At 40.3% G+C, this 26,994-nt stretch overlaps 1 protein-coding gene across 1 annotated transcript; it reads left to right on the plus strand.

The window, feature by feature from the left end:
• Positions 1–366: 366 nt before the first annotated feature.
• wfikkn2b (WAP, follistatin/kazal, immunoglobulin, kunitz and netrin domain containing 2b) lies at positions 367–3,562 on the plus strand. The gene is made up of 2 exons (XM_044337941.1): positions 367–937; positions 1,173–3,562. The coding sequence occupies exons 1-2, from the start codon at positions 752–754 to the stop codon at positions 2,721–2,723; spliced, it is 1,737 nt and encodes a 578-aa protein (XP_044193876.1). The 5' UTR covers positions 367–751; the 3' UTR covers positions 2,724–3,562.
• Positions 3,563–26,994: the final 23,432 nt, after the last annotated feature.

The raw sequence follows: 26,994 nt of genomic DNA on the forward strand, positions 1-26,994 counted from the left end.
TCGTTCACCAGGTAAGTAAAACACGTGAATTTACACATCGAAGTACTTAAAGGTTTTCCACATAGAAAGAATATATCTTTATTGTCATAATAAATTTAAATCGAGGTTAGATAGTTCGATTATTTCTAATTATTTGAAGTCTAAAAAAACATGCAGTACAGCACGTACGTTGTTTAAATCATTCAAACACGCTTAATTAATCAACGTGGTTTTAAGACACCTTTAAATAATTATTATTTAGAGGAAACAAGGAGAAGAAGTAGAAATAAATTGTATTTGACTATTTTCCTCCGTGCGTCTTTGCGCACAGTGCGCTCTGGCGCCGCTGGAACCCGCAAAGGGTTAAACGGGGTTACCAGCAATCCTTTTAACAGGCAGGTGCCCCGCCAGTCCCACCTCAAAAAAGGATTCTTCCAACAACTCAGAAGCAATTCATAACTGTCATGTTGTGAGCTGCTTGGCGTGTGATGTTAACGGTGATGGCTGCAGATCGTTAGTATATAAGAGCATCATCGGTGCACAAGTGGGATAAACTGGATCAGCTGACAGCTGACACACGTCGTCCTGACTCCTGACTCGCAGACTCACACGTGTGAGGCACTTTTAATTTGTATCGTTTCACCTACTTTTAACTTCAAAGAAGATCGTCTACTGCTGGATCACTGAAATCTGCAACTTACAAAAAAAAAAAAAAAAAGAAAAAAAGAAAAAAAAAATTTCTCCACTTGTTAAGCTGTGCTCCGCTCTGGCGATGTGGTGGATGCTGTTTCCACAGTGGATCTGGTTCCTGGCGTGTGCGTCAGTGTGGATGGAGCTCCAGGTCGGAGTTTTGTCCCAGGTCACCTATTCACACGCGGGGATCTGCCCAAACGACATGAACCCCAACCTGTGGGTGGATGCCATGAGTACCTGTACGAGAGAGTGTGAATCTGATCAGGTAATGTAATTTAAATCTTATCATCCACTTGACACTGCTGTCAGTGTGAAGCTTTTTTGTATCCAGTTTCTGTATTTTACATGGTTAACAGATGTTATTGTGTTTTTTCCCATTATGTTAATTTGATTTAATCTCTTTTCTGTTTTCTAATTTATCATTGTTCACAGTTTGTAACATTCACTCTACATACATGCAGCATCCAGCATCTGTAATTTCTCTCTTCTCCTCCTTACAGGAGTGTGAGTCCTTTGAGAAGTGTTGCCAAAATGTGTGTGGAAATCGGAGTTGTGTGGCAGCCCGTTATGTGGATGGGAAGAAAGGCCCCATAGGAATGCCAAAGGAAGCCACCTGCGCCAGTTTTATGTGCACCCAGCAGGGGTCTGAATGTGACATCTGGGATGGCCAGCCAGTGTGTAAATGCCGGGACCGCTGCGAGAGGGAGCCCCACTTCACCTGTGCCTCCGATGGCATGACCTACTACAACAAGTGCTACATGGACGCTGAAGCGTGCTCCAAGGGCATCAGCCTCTCTGTTGTCACCTGCCGCTTCCACCTCATCTGGCCCAATACAAGCCCCTCGTTGCCCCAGGCAACCACTCTTCGCCCTACCACTGCTCCCCTCCAGGCCACTATCCCACCTCCCACAGAGCCACAGCCACCTGTTGTCATCAGCAGCCCATCCCAACAGGCTGTAAATGTGGGTGACACAGCCAGCTTCCTGTGTGACGTGACCGGGCGCCCACGGCCTGAGATCACCTGGGAGAAGCAGCAGCCAGAGGGGGTAGAGAGGGTGGTCATGAGGCCCAATCATGTGCGAGGCAATATGGTGGTCACTAACATTGGTCAGCTGGTCATCTACAACGCTCAGCTGCAGGACTCAGGCGTCTACACCTGCACAGCCCAGAACCCATCTGGCACAGTTCAGGCCCACCACCCGCTCACTGTGCTGCCCACAAAGCCATCTAGAAGCCCAGAGCCCAAGAATGTGACCCGCTGCCTCCCTGAGGAGTGCCTGAAACCCCCTGATAACCCAGAAGACTGTGGGAGTGAGCTGGAGAAAGTCAGCTGGTACTACGAACCCAAGACCAACAACTGCTTCTCCTTCACCCACTGCCACATCAACGACAACAGCCATCAGCCAAGAAAGGTGTTCGAGACATACGAGGATTGCATGCAGTGCTGTGGTCCAGAGCTGTCAGGCCCCTGTGGCCTCCCCAGCCTGCAGGGCCCCTGTAAGGCCTACGAGCCACGTTGGGCTTACAGCAGCACCCTGCGGCAGTGCCAGTCCTTCATCTATGGAGGATGCGAGGGCAATGACAACAACTTTGAATCCAAAGAAGCATGTGAAGAGATGTGTCCCTACCCGAAAAACCACCACTGCAAAGCCTGTAAGCCAAGAGGCAAGATTGTGACGAGCTTCTGCCGGAGCGACTTCGTCATCTTGGGTCGCATGACGGAGCTTACAGAGGAGAAGGACTCAGGCCACGCCCTTGTGACTGTGGAAGAGATCCTCAAGGACGAGAAGATGGGCCTCCGCTTCTTTGGCAAAGAGCCTCTAGAAGTCACCTTCCTCAACATGGACTGGAACTGCCCCTGCCCAAACATCACAAATGCCGCCGCCGAGGGCCAGGTCATCATCATGGGCAATGTCAACGATGGCATGGCCGTCCTTCAACCAGAGAGCTACGTGGGCGCTTCCAGCCCCCGCCGTGTACGGAAACTCAAAGAAGTCATCTCCAAGAACACATGTGACATTCTCAAAGCTATCACTAACAGCCCTCAGTAGGGGTATAATCTGTACATAAAGTTTAGAGTTGGGAAACCTTACTCAGCTGGAACTGCAACAGTCTGTTATCTTCTGAACATTCATTGCAGTAATGTTTTAATTTTTAGACCATTCTCACTACATTTAATAGGTTTTCTTCTGTTTTTGAGTTTTCAGGAGCTCCTGATCGGGTTCCCTGTCATTTAACATTGTGTTTGTCTTTTCATGTGGTCTGTTAGCAGCAGAGCATTTCTGTTGTGGTGCGGTCATTGGTTTTGTTGATTGAAATACCATGTATGTGAACACAGAAGACATCCATCACAATCCTCTTGTTGCCTTAATCCCCCAGACTCCGTCTTCCCTCATGCCCTCTCCTGTCTCCTGCAGAAATGGAGGTTGCAGACTTGCATTGAAGCACAAAACAGACACGATTTATTTTTTATGTACATAATTTAACTGTCACAGTTTTTTTGATCCTTTTATTTGCCAGCCTGGCACTCTGAACACCTGAATATACTCTCACTTCATACATTTACTTCATATTTCTCAGTTTTCATGTTGCATAAGTACTCCCATAAACGGCACCTGTGCAGGATTCTACACATACAGTACAACAAGGTAAATGAGTTGTAATATATTTTATTAATTACCACACTCCCTCACAGTCAGTCATTTATTTTTAATGTACTTTTATTTTTAATGCTCTGACTTTTTGGCTATTTATTATCATGTAAGCTTGTCTTTTGTCTTGTTTTTGTACTTCACTTCCTCTTTGAAATGAAAGCGGCATTTTGGATAATTTTTTGTAAATTGCGAAGAAAATAAAGATTTGGGATTTTCCTTCTGGCTCCTTTTATTGATCTTTGTTCATATCAATACCATAAACTGAATGGTTTCATCTTTTGTAGCTAATAGGACACGGTACACAATGACCTTGTTTGACCAAATTAACCGTTTAGCCTGGTTTTGGTGCCTCTGTACCTGCTAGAGGACAGAATGTGGCTGCGCTGTGTATCTGCATAGTTCCTCTGACAGGCTGTGATAAAACAGACTGGGGAATAGTGTATCCCCACCCCACTCTGTCCCTCCACCCCACCCCTAAAAGCCCCCAAAACAGAACCCATCCATTCTAAAGACCCCTGTGGCATTGTAAAAACACTATTTTGCTTTGCCTCCATGATCCAGTCTAATTGGGTAAAGAGCCCAAGCTGTAAACCTCAGATCAACTCACATACAAGAGTTATGTGTTTCATGCCGTGCCAGCAGGCGTCTCTGGGTTACTAGCAACAGGCCTTGGTGGGCCTCGACGAGGGTGTTCTACTTCCCAGATGAGATTCTGTTTCTCCCATCCAGAGCAGCGAGGGAGGCAGGAGATCAGCCCATGTACGGCGTTCCTTTACTGGCAAAACCACCAGGGAGCCCAGACCTACAGTTCAGCAGCTGTTGAGGCTCTGGAGGAGAAAAATATTAGATCTGCAGCACATTGTATCACATCAGGAGGCATACAAACAAAGTTCATATCAACAACACAAACCTACCTAAAGTTATTTCATATTGCTTTTCGTTACACAGAAATAAGACATTTTATTAATTTCATAATCACATATCTCCAATTTGTCCCTAATTTCAAATATGTCAGATTAAGCCATAAAAAGCTTGTTGTACATACTGAGGTCTACAGGATAGGTCAGTTCATTCAGGGTAATTTGTGAGTCTGAAAATACAAAGGGTATATTTGTGATTACCTACTTCTACTGCTTTTAATGAATAAATTATTACAGAATTTTGAATCTTGAAAACTAAGAATAAACAGTATGATCATGTTTGAATAATTTCCAAAACGGTGCTTTATGAAATTTTTATGGCTCTGGTTAAATATATGAATTAATCATTTATATATTTTTTAAATAGCTGAAAAGAATAATAGGCCTTTGCTTTAGAATTAATTGGAGATCAGGGTAGTGTGTCATTCTTACCTTACTCCAAGGCCTCCAGGTGCACATGCACAGATCCATACAGCATACTTATAGGGAATAATATATGATATAATAGTTTGTATTGTATATGCAGTTATTGTATACAGGGGCTTTCTGTTGTTCATGCACACCCACATATGCAAAAAAAAATACTTTTGACTTTTTTTGCACAGATACTATTATTACATGGATGCACATGCATGTATTACTATGAGTGTATTGGTGCATGATTGTCTGCATGTATTTATTTAGATTGGATTTGGTTTTGTGTGGATATTATGGAAGCCAATTTCCAACAGGAAAGGAAAAAAGTACATGACAGTTATGCATGATTAAAATAAAATACTCATGGTGAGTCAAAATGACAAAATTATGAGATACTAAGTCAGCGTTATGGAAAAGAAAGTTAAAATAATTAGAAACTAAATTATGAGGTAGTACATCATGAGATAATGAGTCAAAATTATGAAAAACTAAGTTGAGATTTTAATCTTGAATTTAAAACTTCATAAATTATCTCATGCATTTGACTTATGTAATTTTGAACATCTCATAATTTTGATGTACCATTAGTATTTTTTCATGTTTTTTTTTCTTGGCAGCAATGAGCTTCCATAAATATGGATGTCTGTGTATATTACGTTTATTATTGCTATTTCTTGCCCGTCGGTTTGGGTTGGGTAAGTGGAGGTTGATATTTGTAGAAGGGGGTATGGAGTGGGATGATTTAGGAATGGGAAGAGAAATGATTTGTATTTACAGTATGATTTCATTATAACATAGGTATAATAATGTAATTAAGATATAATGCAACTTTTAAACATTTTGTATATTCAAATTATCTGTTGTGCATACCTGTGAATATACTATATATAGTATGCAAAGAAGTAATGGCAAAAACAAAAAGAAGAAAATTACAATATTTAGACAAAGTTACCCAAAATTCTACCCCAAAAAGAATTCAAACAGGTTGGGAACCACTGGATTACAAGCTCTTTAAACCACAGATTGGTATGACTGGAAAATTTTTGTTTTTCTTTGGTTTCTTACCGTAATAATTATCAGTGGTACATATGTATACACTATACTGTCCCTCTAATGAGCAGACACACAGTACTATAGCTTGGATTGAGTTGAACTGGTAAATTTTTATAGCATTCACAGATGCAAACTACAGTTCAGCTGAGGGAACTAGTTCAACTATCAAACTAAAATTCCTCAAAACAACCTCAGACGCCATCATTATTATGTTTCTCCTCTGATTTTCCAGCCTATGTCCATTAAAAAAACACCTTTAACCACTTCAATGCGTAGTCTGGAGTCTACAAAAACACAATTTACTATCAATTAAAATTCAGCATATTTGAAACATGTGTGATCCTTATTTTTCAAACGCTTTTATGCTTTTCTAATTTGAGTTGGGCCAACTAAAAGGGTACAAGAGTTATGCTTTGATATGCTGCTGCAGAATTTTCGCTCATGTATTTTTTTCTTCTCTCCTTCCTCTCAGGCTTTGTTGATTTGATGGGGTCATTGCGTTCACAAGCTCAGTTCACACAAGGCAGGAATAGTCAGTGTGGTCCATGCGAGGCTCAGATGTAGACATGCATCAGGTAGAACGGACACAGCAGACAGCAGAGACCGGGACAGTAGAGCTGGATAGATTCTCTCTGTGTATTTCTATGTCCTGCTTCCATGTTGAGTATCCAGAGGAGATTGGACAGTAGCACCTGTGGAACACATCAGCTAGCCGGGTGGTTTAAGACCTTTGATTCATGACCTGCATCTGTTATGGTCATATCATTTGGAACGTCTATTGAAAAGATACAGTAGCCACTCACACGCATTGACTGGAGATGAGCAGGATCCTAAGGCAATTTATCATCCTGGGGCAGCAGAGGCTGAAGGGTTTGAAGCTGGTAGGTGGTAGCTGGTTGGAGGCTGGGAGGTTGACAGTTCAAATATCCTGCTCTGGAAATGGGGGGGGAGATGATTAAGGAATGTTGTCACTTCCCCAAATCACAATTAGAGGTAGCCTTGAGCCACACACTTCACCCCTAAACTCTCCTTTGTCACTGGTGACAGGCTCTCTAATGGTCGCTCTCTGAAAAGGCAATCAATGCATGATGAAGTGAGGGAAAGATTAATTAAGATTAAGATTAAAAGACTTCAACAAGTCATTATTTAGTCTTAGAAACTTGTTTTTCTTTGAACAGCTTTTGGAAAAATGTTTGTTCATATTGTAACTTTGTTTTCTTGGTCTATTCCATACACACAACATCTACTGGAAGATGGATCTCTCCTCTGTTGCTCTTCCTGAGGTTTCTTTCATTATTCAGGGAACAAATTGTTTTATTGGGGGGGAGTTTTTCCCTCCAAATCACGGGTCTAGAGGGTGTCATATGTTGTACAAAGAGTAAAGCCCCCTGAGGCAAATTTGTGATATCGGGCTGTATAAATAAAATTGACTTGACCTGAAATAAATATCTGCCAATGCTTAATTATTTTGACTTATAGCTTTATCATTTCAGAGCCTTACAGCGCATGGATTTAACACAAAGAGTCAGAGGAGTGTTGGTCGCTGCTCATGAAGTACAGGTAACGTAGTTTGTGTGAACCACAGCATCCTCTGGTGTTGACTGAAGTTTTCCACATACAGTCGACCCTACAGCTGCTCTCTCTGCTGCAGGTACTCAGCACAATCCAAACTAGAAAGATTCATTGAAAAGTAAAACTGAAATTGAACAAGTGTGAACTAAAGTGTAGGTACAATTCTGTGTAGTGTTGTGTTCTGTGCATATACTGAGAGAATTGATCAAGGAGGATGTTGCCTTCATATGCAGTTGGAAATATGCCTACTATATTTATTATTCTATGATACTGCAGTAAGATATTGCATAACCTGTGTTTTTGTGTTGCACCAAAGGTTTAATTCTTTAACTTTAATGCGTTTTTGTTCATTAAATCGATACTTGGTACTCTGCACTTTTTTACCCTTGTTCTCCACCATGCAGTTTTGGGCTGCGTGATTTGAAGACAATAATAAATAATCAACCATGAAAAACCAACCTGGGGTCCGTGTTTGAATTATTTCTACCCAAAAAAACTTAAAGGACAGGTTCACAGTTTTTCAAGGGTGCTTTTAAACAGCAGTCAGGTGTCCATATGAACAGTGAAAGAGGTTGTCCTTGCTGTAATCATTCCTCCTGTTCATGCTTGCTATTAAAAGATCCCCTTCAAATGTGCTTTCAGTGATGGGGGCCATTTTGTGCAAAAATGCATTTAAAAGTTGATGTGAAGCTTATATGAGGCTTCAGCAGTCTGAGTTAGTCATATCAAGTGGATATCTGCCACATTTACAGTCTTTTTAGCATCAAATTCCCTCTTTGTGTTTCCTCAGACTGTGTTTCCCTGTTGAGCTGCGGTGGAAGTATAGTAACAAAAAGAGGGACTTTTTTTGTCCCACATCACTTACATTGTAAGTACATTATGAAGAGATCTCTAATAGCCAGTATGAACAGGAGGAATGATTACAGCGAGAAAAACCTGTTTCAATGTTCATCTGGGCTCTTGACTGTTGTTTTAAGTCATGAAAGACATGACTTGAAAAACTGAACCTCTGAATTATCACGTGACTCTACAGCTCCCCTCAACTTTACGGAGCTTTGAAGTGAGTTTCAGTTCATTGTTTATCTGACTGCAACTTTACTGTTTCGCTTCACTTTCAATGCTCTCATAGCTCTATAAGGCTCAAAAAACAGAGCTAAAGGAGAGAGAATATTGGAGTTACATTCACCACTCCAAATGACTGATAATGTTTCTCTGTAGCTATTGCATGTGTAAATTAGCAACTGTTTGCTATCAAGTTCACTATATAAACTTAAAAGGTGATGATATGTCAGTGTTGGGTTGACAACTTGTTTCCACTGTAAATTATTGCAGATTTAAGTAAAAATGCAACAAAGTGTATTGATGACTTCTGAACTGGCACTATGGAGCTTACAAGAGGCACTTAAAGGCAACACGAGACTCTGTGTGGATCATTGGTCTCGTTAGATGAAATATTTGTGACAGAAGATGCTTTCCTCATAACCCATATTATTATATTCTTAGCTGTCTACAGAATTGGGAGTGCCTCACTTGGTAGGACTTTCAGGATGATTTTAAGTGCATGCTGGGATATGCTCCTGCTTAATGTCAATAAGAAACCAGCAGAAAAAAGGGAATAAATGAGATATCTGCTGTGTATGTCTTGGTTTTTTGAGATCATGTCATCAGCAGATGTAGTAAACCTTCAGCTCCACTAGAGGACAGCAGAGGCTCATATAAACTGTTCACCCCCAACATCCAAACTGAAGCAGAGTGGCTCAGGACTTAGAGCTGGCAACATCATTTCACTCCATATCTGTTACTGCATTTTCTCATAGACTCATGAGGCAGTAAGGCAACTTCAGAGCCCAATGATCCATTGTCAGAGCCTTATTACCCGCAATGCAGGAACATGTTCAGGAAAAGTAGTTCAATGGCTGCACAAGTTTTATTGTCCTCTGGTGAAAAGGTGCTGTTATCTAAGGCCCTGATAACTGACCATGTAATGAAGACACTAAAGTGAGCTGCTTGTTTCTGTCTCCCACCCAGCTGGTAGATCACGCTTTTTACAACCTTATTTATTTACACCTTATTTATTTACACTGTAAACCGGTTACTGAGCCTGCGGTTAATTCTGTTCCACTGCTGATGCTGTCCTTATGTAATGAAACGGCTGGGACAACATGTAACCACACATACACACACACACACACACACACACACACACACACACACACACACACAATGCAAACTCAGCAACTTTCACTGCTCGGAGGAAAACAGTGACTGACTGGTGGAAAATGAAGGGAGAAAGTGTGTCCTCCTTTCATTTATTTTCATGTCAAGTGGTGATGAGATAACTAAGTGACACTTTGAGAAGCAGTTTACTGTCCTTGATTGACTGCTCCTGAATATTTCAGTGGTGTCATTCATTTTTTCTAATGAATAATGGGATCTTAAATACGGATTGCATGCTATGAAAATCCTCAGAACTGTAAACATCAGCAAAGATTACATAACAGCCGAGTGTATTTCACATTAAACATTTAAATCCGAATAAAATGTCATGTGCTTGATTACTGACGGTGTAAGGAGATTTGTGTGTGAGGCGGTGTGTATGTGTGTGTGTGTGTGTTACACAGGCGACATAAACAAAGAAAGGGCTTGTGAATGTGTAGACAGATATTTGTGATGAAGGGTATAAACATACTTGTACAGTAAATTTGTGCTTCATCACTGGAAATTGCTGTGCCAAGCTGTCTATAGAAGGCAGAGAAGAAACTAACCACAGTTTCCTTGTTCGAGTTTGACATTAGCTTTACTATTCTGGTGTTAAAGTAATATGACAGAAAATACATTTATTGATTTCCTTTCTGTAAATGAGATGAGAGTATCAAAATCAAACGTATATTTATACGTTGAGTTACGGAACATGAGGACATGGTTAGCTTTAGCATAAAGACTGGAAGTAAGGTGGAAACAGCTAGCCTGGTTCTGTCTAACGTTAAAAATAACTCAACAATATCTCTAAAGCAAAGTGTCATATCTGTTCATACGCTCTCCTCCAGTCCTCATGCTTAGCTAAGCTAAACATGTCCTAACTCTAGCTCTGTGCATAATGCACAGACATGAGATTGATCTTCTCATCAACACCTCCAAAGGTCACTAAATAACATGAATATTGTGTGTTAAATCTGTACTCAAACACAAATGTAAAATTGACAAATTGTAGTTTTAGGGGAAGTTATGCTGTGGAACAATTTCTTGACTCTGTTGTTTTTACATTTCTGTTTGTATACAGGTTCAGCAAAAAAGATATGAGCTAACTGAGCTTTAGAGTTGTTGGTAGGCATAATTTAACTTTGAACAGAGCTGAGCTAGCTTCCCCCTGTTTCCAGTCTTTATGCTAAGCTAAGCTAACAGCTCTGTACTTAACAGACATGAGATTGATATCAGTCTTCTTAACACACTCTTGGACAGAAAATGACTAAGTGTATTCCTAAAAATGTTGAACGATTCATTTAAGGATGGATCTAGTGACAGTGTTATATATAGGCTTCTCTATATCTGCTTGTTGAAGCTCTTCTTTTAAACTACAATCAATGGAAATATTCTAGTTGTTTTGTGCATCATTTTATATATATTTAACCAATATTATGTCTTTGAAACTTCTCATGAAATATCTCAGCTAGAATTTAGAATAAAGTTTGGTGGGTTTGAACCATGTTTCTCTGCAAAGCATGAGTTCCAAACAGGCATCTCACCTCCTAAATGATTTAATTTTTAAAAAGATATATTTTGCTTGCACTCAATGTGAGAAGTGATTGTGTATACGTCTGTTAAAGGGAGGTGGGGGAGTGTTGCTGCATATGCGAGTGCTCGCCCACTCCTTCATAGTGTTTTATTTTTGGAACAGCACACAGGCTGGTCAGGAATAGAACAGCAGTCAAGTGGAATGGGTTGACAGCCTGGAAGGCCAGTCTCTCTCTGTCTCCCCTTTACTTTCCTCCATCCCTCCTCTCCAGACAGGGAGCGAGCTTGAGTTGCCTGAGAGTGTCTGGTCTAATCACTCACACTGGCTCCCAGAGCCACCATGACCTGAATCCATCCCTTCTCCTTTCTTATGCAATCCCTTCATCAGAAAGAGAGAGAGAGAGAGAGAGAGAGAGAGAGAGAGGCTGCTGTTCTAAATCTCCACTGCCCCGCTTCTGTTGCATGTATTATGCAATCTGCTTTAGAAGTTTAATCAGGGTGCTGGCAAACCAGAAAGACACAGAGTGAGTAAGTGTGTGTGTGAGAGAGAGAGATCAATACATGATCTATCAGGGATGTTACACACTGCTATGTTACACACTCAAGCAGACAGACAGCAGTGTGAGCATCAGAGTCATGAGGAAGTCTGATCAGCCTCTGGCTGGAGCTGTAGTGAAAGTAAACTTATCTAAACTCAAACAAACCATCTATTTTTGGATCAGCAGAGTTGATCCACTTCTTAATCTGTGTGACATAATTTCTGTTGTTATTTAGTGTTGCTAATTGTGCAAAGAACAGTTTCAGGACAGAAGAGAGTAAACTCATTCTCATCTTAGGCTAAATTTGACCTTTGTTCATATTAGTGGTCAGTGGTGGAAAATAACTAAACACATTTATTCAAGTATTGTATTTTACATCAATATTTTTTGATGTAAAATACAATACTTTTGATGTTTTATGATGATTAATACTCATTCTCCACCATATTTCAAAGGGAAATATTGTACTTCATTTATGTGACAGCTATTGTTGCTACAGGTAGTATAGATTTAGGTCTAATGACAACCCTTATAAAATGCAACACAGGCTTTATCAGGGACAGAACAATATAGGCAAGGCAAGTTTATTAAGGAGGATATTATAGTAAGAAGGATTAAGTCCTGGACTTATTTCCATCGTTGTCACTGATGTTTTAGCAGGTGAACATAGAACATTTAGCAGCTGAGGAGCCAGATATTTCTATCAGGGGCTGGTGGAGACCAAAACAGAGGTAGAAGGAGAGTGAATATTGGACTTATATTTGTCAGGTGGCCAGAAACACAAATCCAAATCAATTCTTATGTTCCTCCATTTCTGCAATATGTTTAAATAGGCTGCTGTTTGCTAGACTTATGAGGCAATATGTCAATGTTGTTTCTGCTGCCCCCAAGTGGCTAAAAAATCAGTTATTGCAGGTAGCCTCAGATCAGCTGTTAAGGTCAGAAAGTGCTGCTGCAGCGTAATACAGTGCGCGTCATGCGTAGGAATACAGAGGTTCTATGGTTGAGAAAATGTAGTGCCACAGGAAAAAGCTGTCTGACAGCAAGGTAAAGAGGTGACAATATTCTAAATATAGCGTACACTTAAACTGATATTGATTTTTTTTAGGAGGGCCTTTTTTTAGGTGGCTAAAATATGTTGGTTCTGTCCACAGCAGTACATTGCTTAGCTTCTGTGCCGGTATTCCTGTCTGCTTCTCCAAACCGGGAGTGTATCGACACAAATCAACTGCAGGTTATACACTGACTATGGATAAATGCTTCATACAACCCCTCTTCAAAAAATCTGAACTATCCTTTTAATGCATCAGCAATAATAAAGCTATTACATTATAGTTATAATAATGTTACAGTGTAAAAGGGGCTACTGTATTCTGCAAATCAAGTACTTTTACTTTTGAAAGTTTGATGTAGCTTATAATACGTATGTATGTACTTCTAATAAAGCTGTATGAATAGATTTTTTGGCCACTTGGGGGCAGTGTAACAAGTTGAAAACCCAACATTGGCATATTACCACCTTATAAAGTTGTTACAGCTATCATGTTGGCAAACAGTTGCCTATTTGCGCATCCAGCTGACATGAAGCAACATTATCATTCATTTGGAGTCGTGTGTCTGGCCACCTGGTGAATCCAAGTTCAAAGTCCAATGTTCACTTTCGTTTTATCTCTGTTTTTGACTCCACCAAGTCCTGAAGGAAATGTCTGGTTCTTCAGCTGCCAAACGCTCCGCTATGTTCACCAGCTAGTTGCTAACTTTGTCTGGTTGAGGAGAGCAGCATTTGTGGAAACAAAACAAAAACAATGAGCTAAAAGAAGCTAAAAAGAATACAGGACTTTTATTTGTGATGGAGAATTTTTACATTTGTATTGCTACTTGGTTGTTAGAACAGGTCGTAGCTTTGTCACCATTTTTACTGCTCGTGATGACAACATACTATAATAACAACATTCATTCCGTACAAACGGATGTAAATGGGGTCTCTGCAAACAAAGGTTTTTGCGCAACTTTGGTCAACTGCTTGACAAATCTCCAAAACAGACAAAAATCATCCTTCCTTAATCAGTGCAGCAGTTATGAAGTATGAGACATTTGTTTTTATCAAAACACAATTAGGAGAGTGTCTCCAGCCTCCAGACTGTAAAATCTCTCTGCTCTGTGTTGGCGGAGAACTTCATTAATTCCTACATGGTGTTGATCTCAGCTGAGTCCTCTTCCTCTCATGGCTCCATTGTTTGCAGGCTCTGAATAATTTGCTGGTGTTAAAGCAGAGCAAAGCTTTTAAACCTATTTCCCTCGCTCATCCCATCCTTTCCCTCATTCCCTCGTTCATCTCCCTCTCTCACCCTATTTCTGTATCAGTGTTTCTCTATCTTGTGAGACCCGCCTCTCTCCTCCCTGATCTCTGAGTGTTATCCTGAGGAGCTTCTACTGCAAAAAAATCCATCTTAACAAGTCATTTAATCTTGTATTGATGGTTCAAATCTCCTGTGAGTTTAACTTGAAACAATTTAACTAGTTTCCAACACAAACCTGCTTTTTTGATGCTAGAAATTTCTTCAAATAAAGTTTGATTTTCTTGTTGCTTGTAGAGTGATCTGTATAATTTGCCTTTCTTGTTTCAACATACTGACACTTGTTTCTAGTGTCATCTTTATTCAGGAGTGTTCTCAATATGACATTGTTGTCATTTGCTGTGGATGAAGGGGTTTGCTGTTTTCTTTTTTCTGATTTATAGAAGAAATACTGTTTGAATCAAGTGGCTTGTACAGATTATCCAAGGACCAGGTCCAAAGGGGCACACCCACCCAATGTTAAGAGTTCAGTGTTGTCTTTGCACTCCACCATGCTGTACTGTTGTGTTTTCATCTTTGCAGGAGCAGATTTAAAACCAGATGTGCCCACATATTCTTTTCTACAATGCTGATTATTTTGTGCTGACAAATCTAAAATAATTAGTGTCTTTATTCTGAAATGTATGCTTCATACTGTATATTGTGACATTATAGAGAGCTGAAGTCATGACATCATGTTGGGTTAGCCTCTGCTCCACTAGCTTCTGTAACTCAGTACAATCTAATTCAATTTTCCTCTCATTTGTCTATCTGAAAAATTGAAGCGTGTTCCTGGAGTTTACTTTCCATATTCTCAGACCGCTCAGAATCCACTACAGCAGCTGCTATCAGAAATTTAAACCTTTGATTTTTACAAAGTTATAAAACTATTTCGTTGTGTGCACAGAAAAAATTACATCTACCATTAAAAGAACTCACATCAACATACCTTGATTTTGTTCATATGCATAAAACTCCCCAATGCTTTCTTCTAAAGTCGTTTTTCATCTTTCAAGCTTTAATCTGTGCTGTGTACAGCGTTCACTCCTCTCTGTCCTGCTACAGACATGTCTGACTCCTCCACTCACTCGCTGTGTAGCTGTTGCTAGGAGCTGCTAACTTAAGGTTTTACACACTGGTCAGAGAAACATCTTGATTTAAGACTTGTTTTTTCTGTAAAGTTGCAACAACTTGTCAAGCTCATCCATGCTTGTCACAATGTTTCTGTAGCTATTTTAAAGTAGCTGTACCCCAAATCTGAGATGTGGTTCTCTGTGGTTCAGAGGCCTGGAAACATACTGGCCAGGTCCCACAACCTCAAACACTTGGTGACTTGTGGGTCTTTCCCATGATGTAAGGAGAACTGCATATATTATGATAAAATGCCCTCTAATTAGCTTGAATGTAACTTGCTTACCCAGCACTTAAAACCAAAAAACATTAGAAACGTTGTTTTTCTTCCTCATTAGCATTGTGTGACCCACAACACAAACAATGACTTTTCTAGTATGTATGTATGTATGTTTTACAAATATTACATCTTCATGACTCCTGTCACCAGTTTTACGGATGTCTTTTATAATTCTTGTCTGTGGGGAAAAAAGTTTTTGGGCCACAGGAGATTTTTTTGGTTGCAGTACTATGGTTGTCCAGCAGGACTGCCACACCATACACAGTTCCTTTAACACATAAGTGGTCTTTTCTGGGAAAAATACCCTGGCACAGAGGAGTGATTTTTTTTAAAACGAATAGAAGAAGAGCTGTAGTTAGAAACCTCATCAACAGAAAGGTCCGGGCCACCGAGCCAAAACACCACCGTAATGACTGCTCGGCACCAGACATGTTGCCAAAATAAAAACAAGAGGATCTCAAGGATTACCACTTTAAATTCTCAGTGCACGTGTCAGTGAAGCGCTTAAGAGTGTGTGTGTGTTTGTGTGTGTGTGTGTGTGTGTGTGTGTGTGTATTTTGGGGGCTCTATTTTGTCTTTATGCCACTGGCTCCAGCCTGCAGGCTTGGCACAGCCAACAGCGTTCACCTCACATGACCTAACCCTCTACTCCACTAAGCTTCCAGAGGACAAGTGCAAGGTAGGGAGGGAGGGAATACAAGGAGAGAGAGAGAGGAGGCTGTATGGGTGGTGGAGATGAGGGGAAGTGTTGTATAGAAACCATTAAGGACTGCTGAAAACCGTGAAAGGACTCAGGTCAGGTTTAAGAAGGGAGCAGAGAATGGGACAAGACAGGAAATCAAGGGCAAGGGAGGGGTATCAGTGGCAGCATGTGTTGGGGGTGAGGGTATAGTGAGGACACAGGGGGAGATCAGGTTAGGGCGAGGACAGAGAATAAGGGGGACGTGATAGGAGGTGTCCCCAAAGTACATAGCTGCAAGCAGACTCCTACAGTTGGACACGGCCCAGGAAAACTGTGCCTGGGTACATCGTGTTCACTCTCCCATTTCTCTCGCTCGCTTGCTCTCTCTCTCTCTCTCTCTCTCACACACACACACACACACACACACACTCAGCACACACAGGCCAGCACACAAACACTCCCACGCTCAAATTTGTTAGGAATTGCTGAGACATATTGACACAAATAACAGCCTAAACACAGAAAACAATCTGTTAAGCCACATGTACTGACAGATACACACTTACAGACACACACACACACAGTAACTGTTAACCACATATCAACTGTAATCAGGGACAAAATCCAAAGATAATAATTCCAAATTGAGCAAGTATTTCTGGAGCTAATCCGCTAATTGGTCACAAACATCACAAGATTGGATTTGAAGGTAATGCCATAGATACAGTTTTAGCACAGCAGGGAATATTCCTTTACATAATACTGATTGTTAAAGGAACAATCCTCGATTGATATGTAAACATGTTTTTCCCCATCTAGGAACTCGGCTTATTTTTGTTACTGTATGGTTGCATTTTTAGTTGCAGAAGAATCTTGCGTCAGTGACCCCAGCTTCATTTAATTCCTGAGTGTGTGATCTCTTGTCATTTCTGAAACTAAAAAAAAAAAAAATAAAAAAGATACTCAGCTAAATTCTGATCCCACTGGCAACTCATGATGTCCTTTTTCAGAGGCTTCTCGCCAGGCAAGATTAATCACTTGCATGCAAAAAAAATATATCAGCAATTTAATGTTTAACACATTACAGAAGTTACTTTTTTGACTCCTTTTGTCCTTCCTCTAAAGTAGGCATATTTCCCAGAATGCCTCTGGGCAACCTGCACAGAATAAAGATGTCTTGGATTCAGCTGTGGGTTTCACCTGTAGGAGGAGAAAGCGAGTCTGTCCAGTCAGGACCCTCGCTGAAAACACAAGGCCCGTTGTTTGCTGTGCTGCAGTAATTGGGGTATTTTCTTAGGCAATGTGCACCATTAAAGCACAATATAAATCTTATAAAGGGGTCCTGTGTAAAAAAAATACCTTGAATATTTCAGTTTTTATTATTCTCATGTGGTGAATATTATTTTAAATTATAATCAAATGAACTTCGGGAACTCGAGGGGTGAAGGGAGAGTCAGGACCCGTAGCTTACTTTTGTCCCTGGCCTCCTAGCAGGTTAATCCAGTCCTGCTGTGTGATTGTTGGCCATTTATCTGGAGGAGAAAGGAAAACACAGCACTGCAAACACTCTCTGCACTGCTACTAATGTGATGAAGAGAAGCGTGCAGGGACAGGAGATGAAGAGCGGCTCAACTCTGTTAGATTTGGTCTTCAGCCATGGCCTGAGCTGATGCCACAGCAGCTCCTCTCCTCCCTGCCGGCTGCAGTCCATCCCCCCCGTCCCCCCCTCCCCGCACTCCCCTCTCAGCCCCTCAGGAGCAGCCTGATGAAACTTAAATGAGTGTCTGTGTTAAGAAGAAAAAAAAAAAGATGCCTTGGCACAGACAGTTGTGTGAACTAGGGATGGACGATACCAAACTTTTTAAATTCAATATAATACAGACAATTTTTGTTAAAATTTTAACGATACCGATAGTAATAATTTCTTAAATGTGTGTGTGATTTTTCAAAAATAATGGTCATTTTTTAGAAAAAATAAAACATCATTACACTTAAAGGCAAATCACATAATACATACCAACCATTAATAACACATTTATTACAAAAGCAAATATGAGTAGAATGAAATAAAAATGTTTGTGCTAATGACAGTAATAATAGTAAAAATAGTAATATTTTACAGAAATACTATAATTAAATAATAATAAAATACATAAATAATTATAACATAAATGTGAATGCAATTAATTAAAATACCAACAACATAAAACATGCACATTTGCGCTTTCTTAAGGATTTCATAGTCTTCTTAAACAGATTAGATTTTTCCAGAGCAACTTCTACTTTCTGCATATTCAGCTATTAAGACTTCCTGACAGCAATGTTCAGAAAAAACTACCTCATTAATTTTCTTGCATTCTGACGTTTCTTCAGAAATCCAAACAGAAAGATCTTGGCATTTCATTTACTTCATTTTGATTGTTCACAAAGATTTCCTAATCTTCTTAAGCCTACATGAAAAAGCAAGTTATCTTTTTACATAATGAGTTACACTTTGTAAAGAACATTCAACACATTTCCTCATAGCAGCGTTTGGGGAAAGAGCTACACTTCCTACATTCTCACATTTCTTTAGTGCTCACAAGAGATATATATGTTGGCATTTTTACTCAAGTTTTAGATTGGTGTTCAGCAGGAGGAACATGTTAACATTTTTAGCTTTAAGCCAACTTTGCCTCTGACTAATTGTCTCTCCTGCTTTGGTTGCAACAGTTCCAAAGTATCTTTTTTCCACTTTTCTGAGCACTGGAAATGTGCTCTCCATTTTTTTTCCCCACCAAAGCAAAGGTCCTCACTCCTTGGGATCACTTTTTCTTTCATGTATCTGCGCATTTCAATGTATGCATCTGTGTTTGCTGTGCAATTCCCCTGAGAAGCCATTCAAGTCAAACTCCTGCCATAATCCTCCCTTTTGATGTTGAATAGTCTGCACCGTTCCTTTCAGTGTTTGCAGCGGGTGACCCTTGCAGCACTGACAAGGCTGTTCCCATAGAGGCGGTTGATGCAGTAACAGAGAGATCACTGGTTGTTGCCTGTCCACAACTGTCCAGGGCTTGGATCTCACTGATGAGCTGTGATTTAATGGTTTCCACATTTCCAGTATCACAAAAGACAATGTTTTTGAACCTCATGTCCAAAAAAGGTGCTGGCAGCAAGAGTATAGTTGTGCTCAATGTTTTGAAAGCGCCGCTTGCATTGCAAGCTGTGAACTGGATTGGGACCCTTCTGCCCAGCAGACGTGTTTGCTCTTTGGAGAAGAGAGACCAGAGGTATGACATACTGCTCTGCTGAAACTTGCTTAGTGGCCTCTACTAAGAGCCTGAGGGCTTCAGTGGCTTGGCTGATATGGGACCATTCTCCTTCATTCAAACTGATAAGACTTCTTATCAATTTTACTTTGATACTATTTTAATTTAATTAGTTTAATATTAAAAACATAACCTCTTCCATTTCCTTGGCAGAGGTAATAACTAATAATGGTGCTACCTGGATATGCTTTGCTTCTCTGAAAACTCTCCTGCAACATCTTTTCTTGGACAGAGGGTGGTGCAGGAGATGTGGATGTATGGGTGTCTTCTTGTTTTTGTTCAGCCTCCTTATAACTTTCAGGGTGTGTTGTTTTTAAATGTTTGAAGAGGTTACTCATGTTGCTGCTGTGTGGCCCTTCCTTGTCACAAACAGTGCATCTTGCTGTATTTTAATCTACAGGTGCACAGTAGCACCGCACCATGCTACATTTCCTTTCTGCCATTCTGTCACAAGTATGATGTTGAAGTGTGTGTGCACTGCACAGAGCTCAGTTCTCATGTCATATAGGTTTCAAAAGTCATGTGACATGGGCCAGCTAAATATGTCAGGGCTGTTTATCTGCACAAATATATTAAAGTACTGAAATCATTGGAAGTGATGAAGCCATCCATTTGTATTTGTATAATTTCATTATCAATATGTTTTTAAAGGATTCGATACCAAATGAGTAACTTGTGAGTATCGAAGTATCGATCCTGCAGTATTGATTGGCCCATAGTGTGAACTCACCAAGGGGCAGCAATGTGGATCCGCGCAGGCAGACTCACTCCATGATGGCTGCTCTGCATGAATACAGATGAAGACACTGTTAAAACAAGATGAGATGAGTCACTGGCTTTTCATGTTTCTCATCTTGTCTTCTCAAGGTTTAAGGTTCGTCTCCAGGGAAGCTGCCAATACGAATCTGTTCTTTTTCTCTATAAAACTAACCTCAGGCCAAACTCCTGTTCTCAAGTCTTCTGACTCTGTATGCAGTTCTCCAGTGCATTCATTCCAGCCAGAGGTGGATCTACGGGTGGGCCCTGATGTGCGCAGGCCCACCCAGATTGTCGGTTTGTTCACCCTATCAGATTCATGAAAACTTCCTCTTTGATGTGACTGACGTTACACTTCTTTGCACACACCTTGTGAGGATGCGGTTTTGTGTAGCTAGCAGCTAGATGAAAGTTGGAAACGCTGGCTAAACAGCAATCTTTGAGCTGCTTTAAAAAAAAAAGCGTCTAGTGTCTCGATAGAACAGACTGTGCCTAAAGAGAAGTCACAGCAAGATGGTCGTGAGAGACTTTTCTCCACAACAAACCGGATCCAGACACGCCTAAGATAATCCATGTTGACTCCTGAACAACTTCACACTTTTGTCTTTTGAAATTGACACTTCAGATTACGATGACATAATCAACCTTTTCAACTCAAAGCCAAGAAGACTCTGCCTTGTGTAAGCATAGCAGCACAGATAAGCCTGTTTTCTTTTTATTTATTCCAGCCAGCTGTGGCATGTTATGATTGCGATTCTGAATTGTAACATATTTGTTGTTCAATTTGTGTTTGTAGCTACTCTTGTAACGAGGGTTATGCAGTGTTGGATTTGTTATTATCATGTTATTTCCTGTTTTATGTATAGATAGTTGTTCATCTGACTGGCTCATTGATATGCCTGTGGTATTCTGACATCAGCACTAGGCATACTAAAATTCACTACCAGTCTGCTGGTTTTTTTCCATTCCTGCTGTTTTGTAGGGTACAAACACAGAATGGGGGGGGCATTCTTGTTCTGCCAATAAGCCAGCAGTGGAGGTAGTCACATCGCTGGAACGATGTCTGTGTAAAAGGGACAGCTGGCATTGGCTCAGCAGAGGATGGCCTTCCTCTCTGCCCCATCCTCACTATCTTCTACTGGATAATTGGTGAACATGTTCTGACCAGCTATATCACTATATTGAAAACCATATTGAATCAAATTGTAAGACTCCGCAGCGAATAGGGAAGGACATCTGAGACAATCATCAAAGTCTCTCTCCACCTCCACCTGGGACATCTACAGAGAGGGATGTTTTCTGAAAGGCCTTCAGCTTGGTAAAGGACGACTCCCACCACTCTGGCAGACTGTACAAGTCCTTCTTCCCTGCACAGTAGGTGTATATTATGCTAGTATTATGCTGCTAGTATGTCTAATTTTGAGTTTTGGTGGAAATCAAGAAATTTAGGCTTTAGCTCCAGTGTGTCAGATGCTGTGGTGGACAACTGAAAGATGTTTTTATTTGTTTTTTGTGGTTAGGGTCTCTATGGTCACAAAGGTCATATTTGAGTAATAAAATTGTGTAATACACTTTTTTACCATCAACATTGTTTTAGCAGGTCTGTGTTCCTTACTTCCACTTTTGGATACCTGTAATGGTAAAAAGATGCAAACATAAAAATGGCAATAAGAATACTTCCATGTTGCAGCATAATCACATAAGTCACCAATGACATCTTTGTGTCATGTCTAAATTCTGCTCACCTCCATTGTTTCATACAGAAGGCAAAGATTTCACTGATTAATTTCTCCAAATCTGGACAAATGGAACCAAAAATATCTGACTGGAGCTACCACAACAGGTAAGTGAGAATTTTTTTTTGGTATAATTCAGTTTATTGTAACAATCAGACTCACACAAAGACATCCAATTCTCCTACAGCCAGTTATATAAATAACAAACGTAGTATCACACAGCATGTAAAGTAATGCCAGAACTATTTACACTTTCTGATCTTTACTCTGGTTTTATTACATGTGTAAATTTGAATGGTGCTGCTTGTTGATTCAGACTCTTGACGTGCCTGTGTTTCTTATTACACCTGAACATGGAAACACACACACACACACACACACACACACACACACACACACACACACACACACACACACACACACACACACACATCCATTCAGTTTGATCCTGATGACTCACTCATCCCCTCTCCCTCCTCTGCTATATTTGGACCTACTGTATCTCTAGGCTTTAGCTAAACATTAAAAAGTGTAAAGAGGCAAGCGGAGGAAGAGGAGGAACACATCTTGTGTGTGTGCATATGTGTATGGGGGCAGGTGGGACATGATTACATTCACAACTGGGAACATTTCCTGCTGTGCACACCGTTTAAAATGCATGACGTCAATGTATTCACGTCAGAGCTGGGGAGACACTGGTTATTTGCACAGTGGTGTTCTCTCCTGCTGTTTCCAATCCTTCAAGCAACAGAGTATTTACACAATCCATCATGACGCTGTACGTTTGGACTCCAACAACATGCTGGCAGTGCCAGGTCCCAATATGGGCCTGCTGTCTGGCTTGATTGGAAGCAATAAAAAGGATTACACTGATTGCACCACAAGGGGGATTTTAAGTTAACAACAGCACTATAGTCTGTAACACCAAAATAAATCAGTGCCTGCTTTTTTTAACTGCTCCCTGTCACAATATGAATTAGAAAAAAAAAGGATCTAAGGTCACGGACGGAGGCACAGAGAGGGGAAATACATTCCAGCATTTCATTTTAAACACCTTCTCTGGCTTATTAGACTGTTGGTTAAGTCAGACTCTCCAGCACTGAACAATAGAGGCCTCAGCATCTACTTCCCCTCCTGCTGCGTTCCAGCGCTTACACTCATTATTTCTCCTTTCCTACGCGGTAATTATATGGCTATTTTTCCAAATCAGCATGCTCGCTCCTTTTTAATGTGACCAAAATACATCGATGTTGCCACCCTTGATCTCTCTCGCAGCGAGATGATTGTGCGAGGGCTCAGAGGAACCACAGGAGGGAATACATTGTGTGTATGTGTGTGTTTTTTGCTTAAAGGCCTCTTTACCGGTTTTGTTTTCCAGCTCTAAACCTGTTGACAGAGAAAATGAGGATACCTTGAGAGGCAGTTTACTGTATCAACACATTGTGATCTGCACTGCCTTGTGACTTTTACTGCACTGTGATTACATTACTGCTGCACTTTGACTCTATCAAGTAAAATGCCAACACAGAGATAAAGTTACACTGCAGCACTTACTGAAGGTGGGTATGTGGATTCACAGCACTTTAATGGAACAAGGTCTTCTTATTCTGAGGTCAAGAAAATGAGTTTTTCATTATTATTCCCTATTGCCTTATTATTGCCTACTTTGTAATACTACTAACTGGTGTCACAAACGTACGTGAACAAAGTGCAACTGCCTAACACTAACTTGTAGATGAAAGAAGCTGTGTGTCTATGGGGAAATTCCTCTGCTAACAGAGAAGATCAGTCTAATTGGAAACTCTAATCAAGCAGTCAGAGCTGGGACACAAATTTCTTATAACCGCTACTCTAAAGACACAACTAACATGTCAATTAACAGCATGTTTGTCCCAATAAAAGAACAGTGAAAAAGAAATCAAAAACCCACTCACACAAATACACACATATACCAGCTACGTTGCTGTCCAACTGTCAAGTGAATTTTGTTGAAAAGCTGCAAAAAAAAAAAAAGAAAAGAAAAAAAAATCTAATTAGATGTGTTTCCATCTGAAGGAAATAAAAGGCTTCTTGAAGAATCCATTAAAACCCATCAGAAAAATAGGAAGACTCTTTTAGGAATTGATTAACAACAGACAAGATGTTATTGTTCCTTTCTGTCAGGATGATTTTGGCTATATTCCATACTGGCTTTCTATGGAACAAAGTAATGCACTTGGTAATGGTTTGATGTAGCAACACTGACTCTACAGCCATGCTTGACATCGCTGGAAGGTAGACAGATCAGACAACCACTGCTGAAAATAATCATTTTATACTTAAATAAATGTATACATGTACTGTACTGTATACATATTTTCTTTTATATTCTCTTATATATCTATTTATTTATTTATTTATTTTTAAGAATGGTCAAAATCAAAGCAGCAGAGGCTGAGATATGCTGGAATGAGGAGAATGAGTCAAGCTCCAGAGAAATTCTGGATCCTACATTTATCATAATCCAACTATACAGCATTTTTCATTAAACCCTTCCTGCTTTCTAAGTAATTACCCTGATGACATCATCAACGTTATTTTTTCAAAAGTTGACAACCTCCCCCCAAAGCCACAGAAGACATTATATGACTATGAGTAAATGAAACTTCACAAAATTGGTGGAAAGCCCCTTTAATCATTTATCTGATATGAAGCGGTTTGACATTTTCTCTTTAAATTTGTTTTTCCCCCTCTAATCATCTTGCTTCTTGCTTATCTAGCTTGACCCATACTAGAGGTTAAAAGTCAGGATATCTCCACCTCTGCTGCTTCAAGTTCAATCATCCCTCTTGTAATTATTTTTCTTTTTTGTTGTCTAATTGTCTCTTGTACATAAATGCCTCTTTCATTCCACTCTTAATTTAAAACTATATGTATAGCACTCTGAAACTGCCTCACTGTATGGATTATGATATATAAATGTGTTACAGAATCACAATGAGCCTTTCTGTTGGACTGATTAAGCTAAACAAATCTTATTGTTTGTTAATTGAGTTCAACAACTATTTTAATTCCATTACTATTTATTGCACCCTCAAGAAAAGAACATTATCTGTGTCTGATAATTATATCATTATTGCCATGTTGTTCTGTTGATGTTTTCTGGTTTTACACAGTTTTCTGAAGTTGAAACATATCAATTAAACCTGAACTAATCAATATTTTTCATATTAAAAGTGGATCAAATTACTAAATGTCAAAGGCATTGCTCATCATGACAAACCCACAGAGAACTGTCACTCAACTCTGCAGTCCCCCTTAACTTTACAAGCTTTTTTAGCTCCTTTAAGCTGATTATTTTAGTTTTACAGCCCACAAATGCGCTCTCATCAACCATGATTTTTAGTTTTTCATTAAAAAAAAACACCCACTATACACTACCTGCTCAGCACCAAAGTTAGTGATTAGCTGGTGAACACAGAGGTACATTTAGCAGCTAAAGAGCTAAATGTTTCCCTCAGAGGTCAGTAAAGAATAGACCAGAGCTTAGGTTCAGTTATTTGAACCCCTCACAGCCAAAAAAAAAATCATTGCAGCTTGAAAACATGGATGCATGCATTGAAGGTTAGCCGCACGTGGACGTACTCCATATGAAAATGATTTTATTATCCTGAATGAATGGTTGAGCTTGCCTTACATGACAGCTAATAACACGGTGGCCTTGGCCGAGAAATCCATAACTGTCTTGTGACCTTCCTTAATGGCACAAGCCTCTTATTCATGCTACCCATGACAGAGACAGATCCTTAGGAGGATCAGAGGTGTGTGTCAGTGACCCAACAGTAAGAACTATGTGTAGAAAGCAGAGAAGAGGAAGACTGACATTCAAGTTTAAACATAAGACCTTCTTGCTTCTTGCTTATCTAGCTTGACCCATACTAGAGGATAAAAATCAGGATATGTTAACCTTTGCCGCTTCAATTTCGACCATCCCTCACTTTATGGAAGTGCAACAACCACCCCCACCGTGGAGTGATTGCCAAACAGTTAACCTGGGGCCTTTGTGCCCCCTGAGGGTTTAGGGGCAGTTGATTACCACTCTGCCCAGCTGGTAATCCTTGCTAACAATACATAAAGTAATCAGCTTGTCCTTGATCAAGACACAACATAAAGATACTGCTGTCACATTAATCCATCGGTAAGAAGTCATTCTGCTGCGAGCACTTTAATGTACTTACATTTTTATAATTTAAGTACATTACTGCTGAAAATACTTCTGTTCTTTTACTTAAGAAACATTTTGATTGCAAGATTTTTACTTGTAGTTGAATATTTCTACTTTTACTCAACCTCAGAAACTGAATACTTCTTCCACCCCTCCAGCAAACTGCACTCAGCCTGCTCATGTTTATGCCTGGCCTGTGACTCTTTATATCAGCAGATACCGCAGGGATGAGGGAGGCCAAACATTTAACGATGAGTTAATTTCAAATTCACTGCTGTTGTTAGATATATTTTGGTCCTACATTCTGAGTCATCGTTTCATGTGGGAGGAGAAGTGTCCATACCCAACAGCAGAATGTCATTTGGGTAAACAGAATGTACAGCTTCCTAGTACGTGTTAATGGGATGCTCCTCTCGGTTGCAGTGTCAATTTGTGATTTAGGGTGATGTTGTGACATAAAGGTCTCACTCAGTGCAGCTTTGACTTTCCTTTATGTTCTTGCCACTCTCTGCGTTTTCTCTCTACCACCCCCCCTCCTCCACCCCCCCGCTCGCTCCTCGCCTCCGTTGCCCATCAGCGTCACTTGTTACCGTGGGAAGAACAATGCTGACATCACACTCATTATGCAATTCCGTCAACTCAGAACAGGGAGAGATGCTTTTTTTAGCAACCGCTCAGAAACAACGGGTCATTCAAGCCTGCACATCTGCCCTGAGAGAGAGAGAGAGAGAGAGAGAGAGAGAGAGAGAGTCTGTGTGTGTGTGTGTGTGTGTCTGCACGTGTGTGTGTGTGTGTGTGCGTGTGTGTGACCGCAGTGGCACGTGCATATGCAAGTAAGCACGTCTGCATGTTTATGTCTGATACAATTACCCGGAAGATCGTGAGAGAGAGAGGGTAATAAAGGGCCACAGAGAGTGAGAGAGAAATACTGCAGTAACCCAAGGGCAGCTTGCTGTTCAAGTGGAGGGATGATGTACCTCCTCTTAACACGCACACACACAC

The sequence above is a fragment of the Thunnus albacares genome, chromosome 20 (assembly GCF_914725855.1).
Source record: "Thunnus albacares chromosome 20, fThuAlb1.1, whole genome shotgun sequence".
Lineage (NCBI taxonomy): Eukaryota > Metazoa > Chordata > Actinopteri > Scombriformes > Scombridae > Thunnus > Thunnus albacares.

Excerpts from the sequence above, each read along its gene's own strand:
- wfikkn2b (XM_044337941.1), top strand. The coding sequence starts at position 752 with ATGTGGTGGATGCTGTTTCCACAGTGGATCTGGTTCCTGGCGTGTGCG. Across the intron at positions 938-1,172 it reads GAGAGTGTGAATCTGATCAG|GAGTGTGAGTCCTTTGAGAA; the intron begins GTAATGTAATTT and ends TCCTCCTTACAG.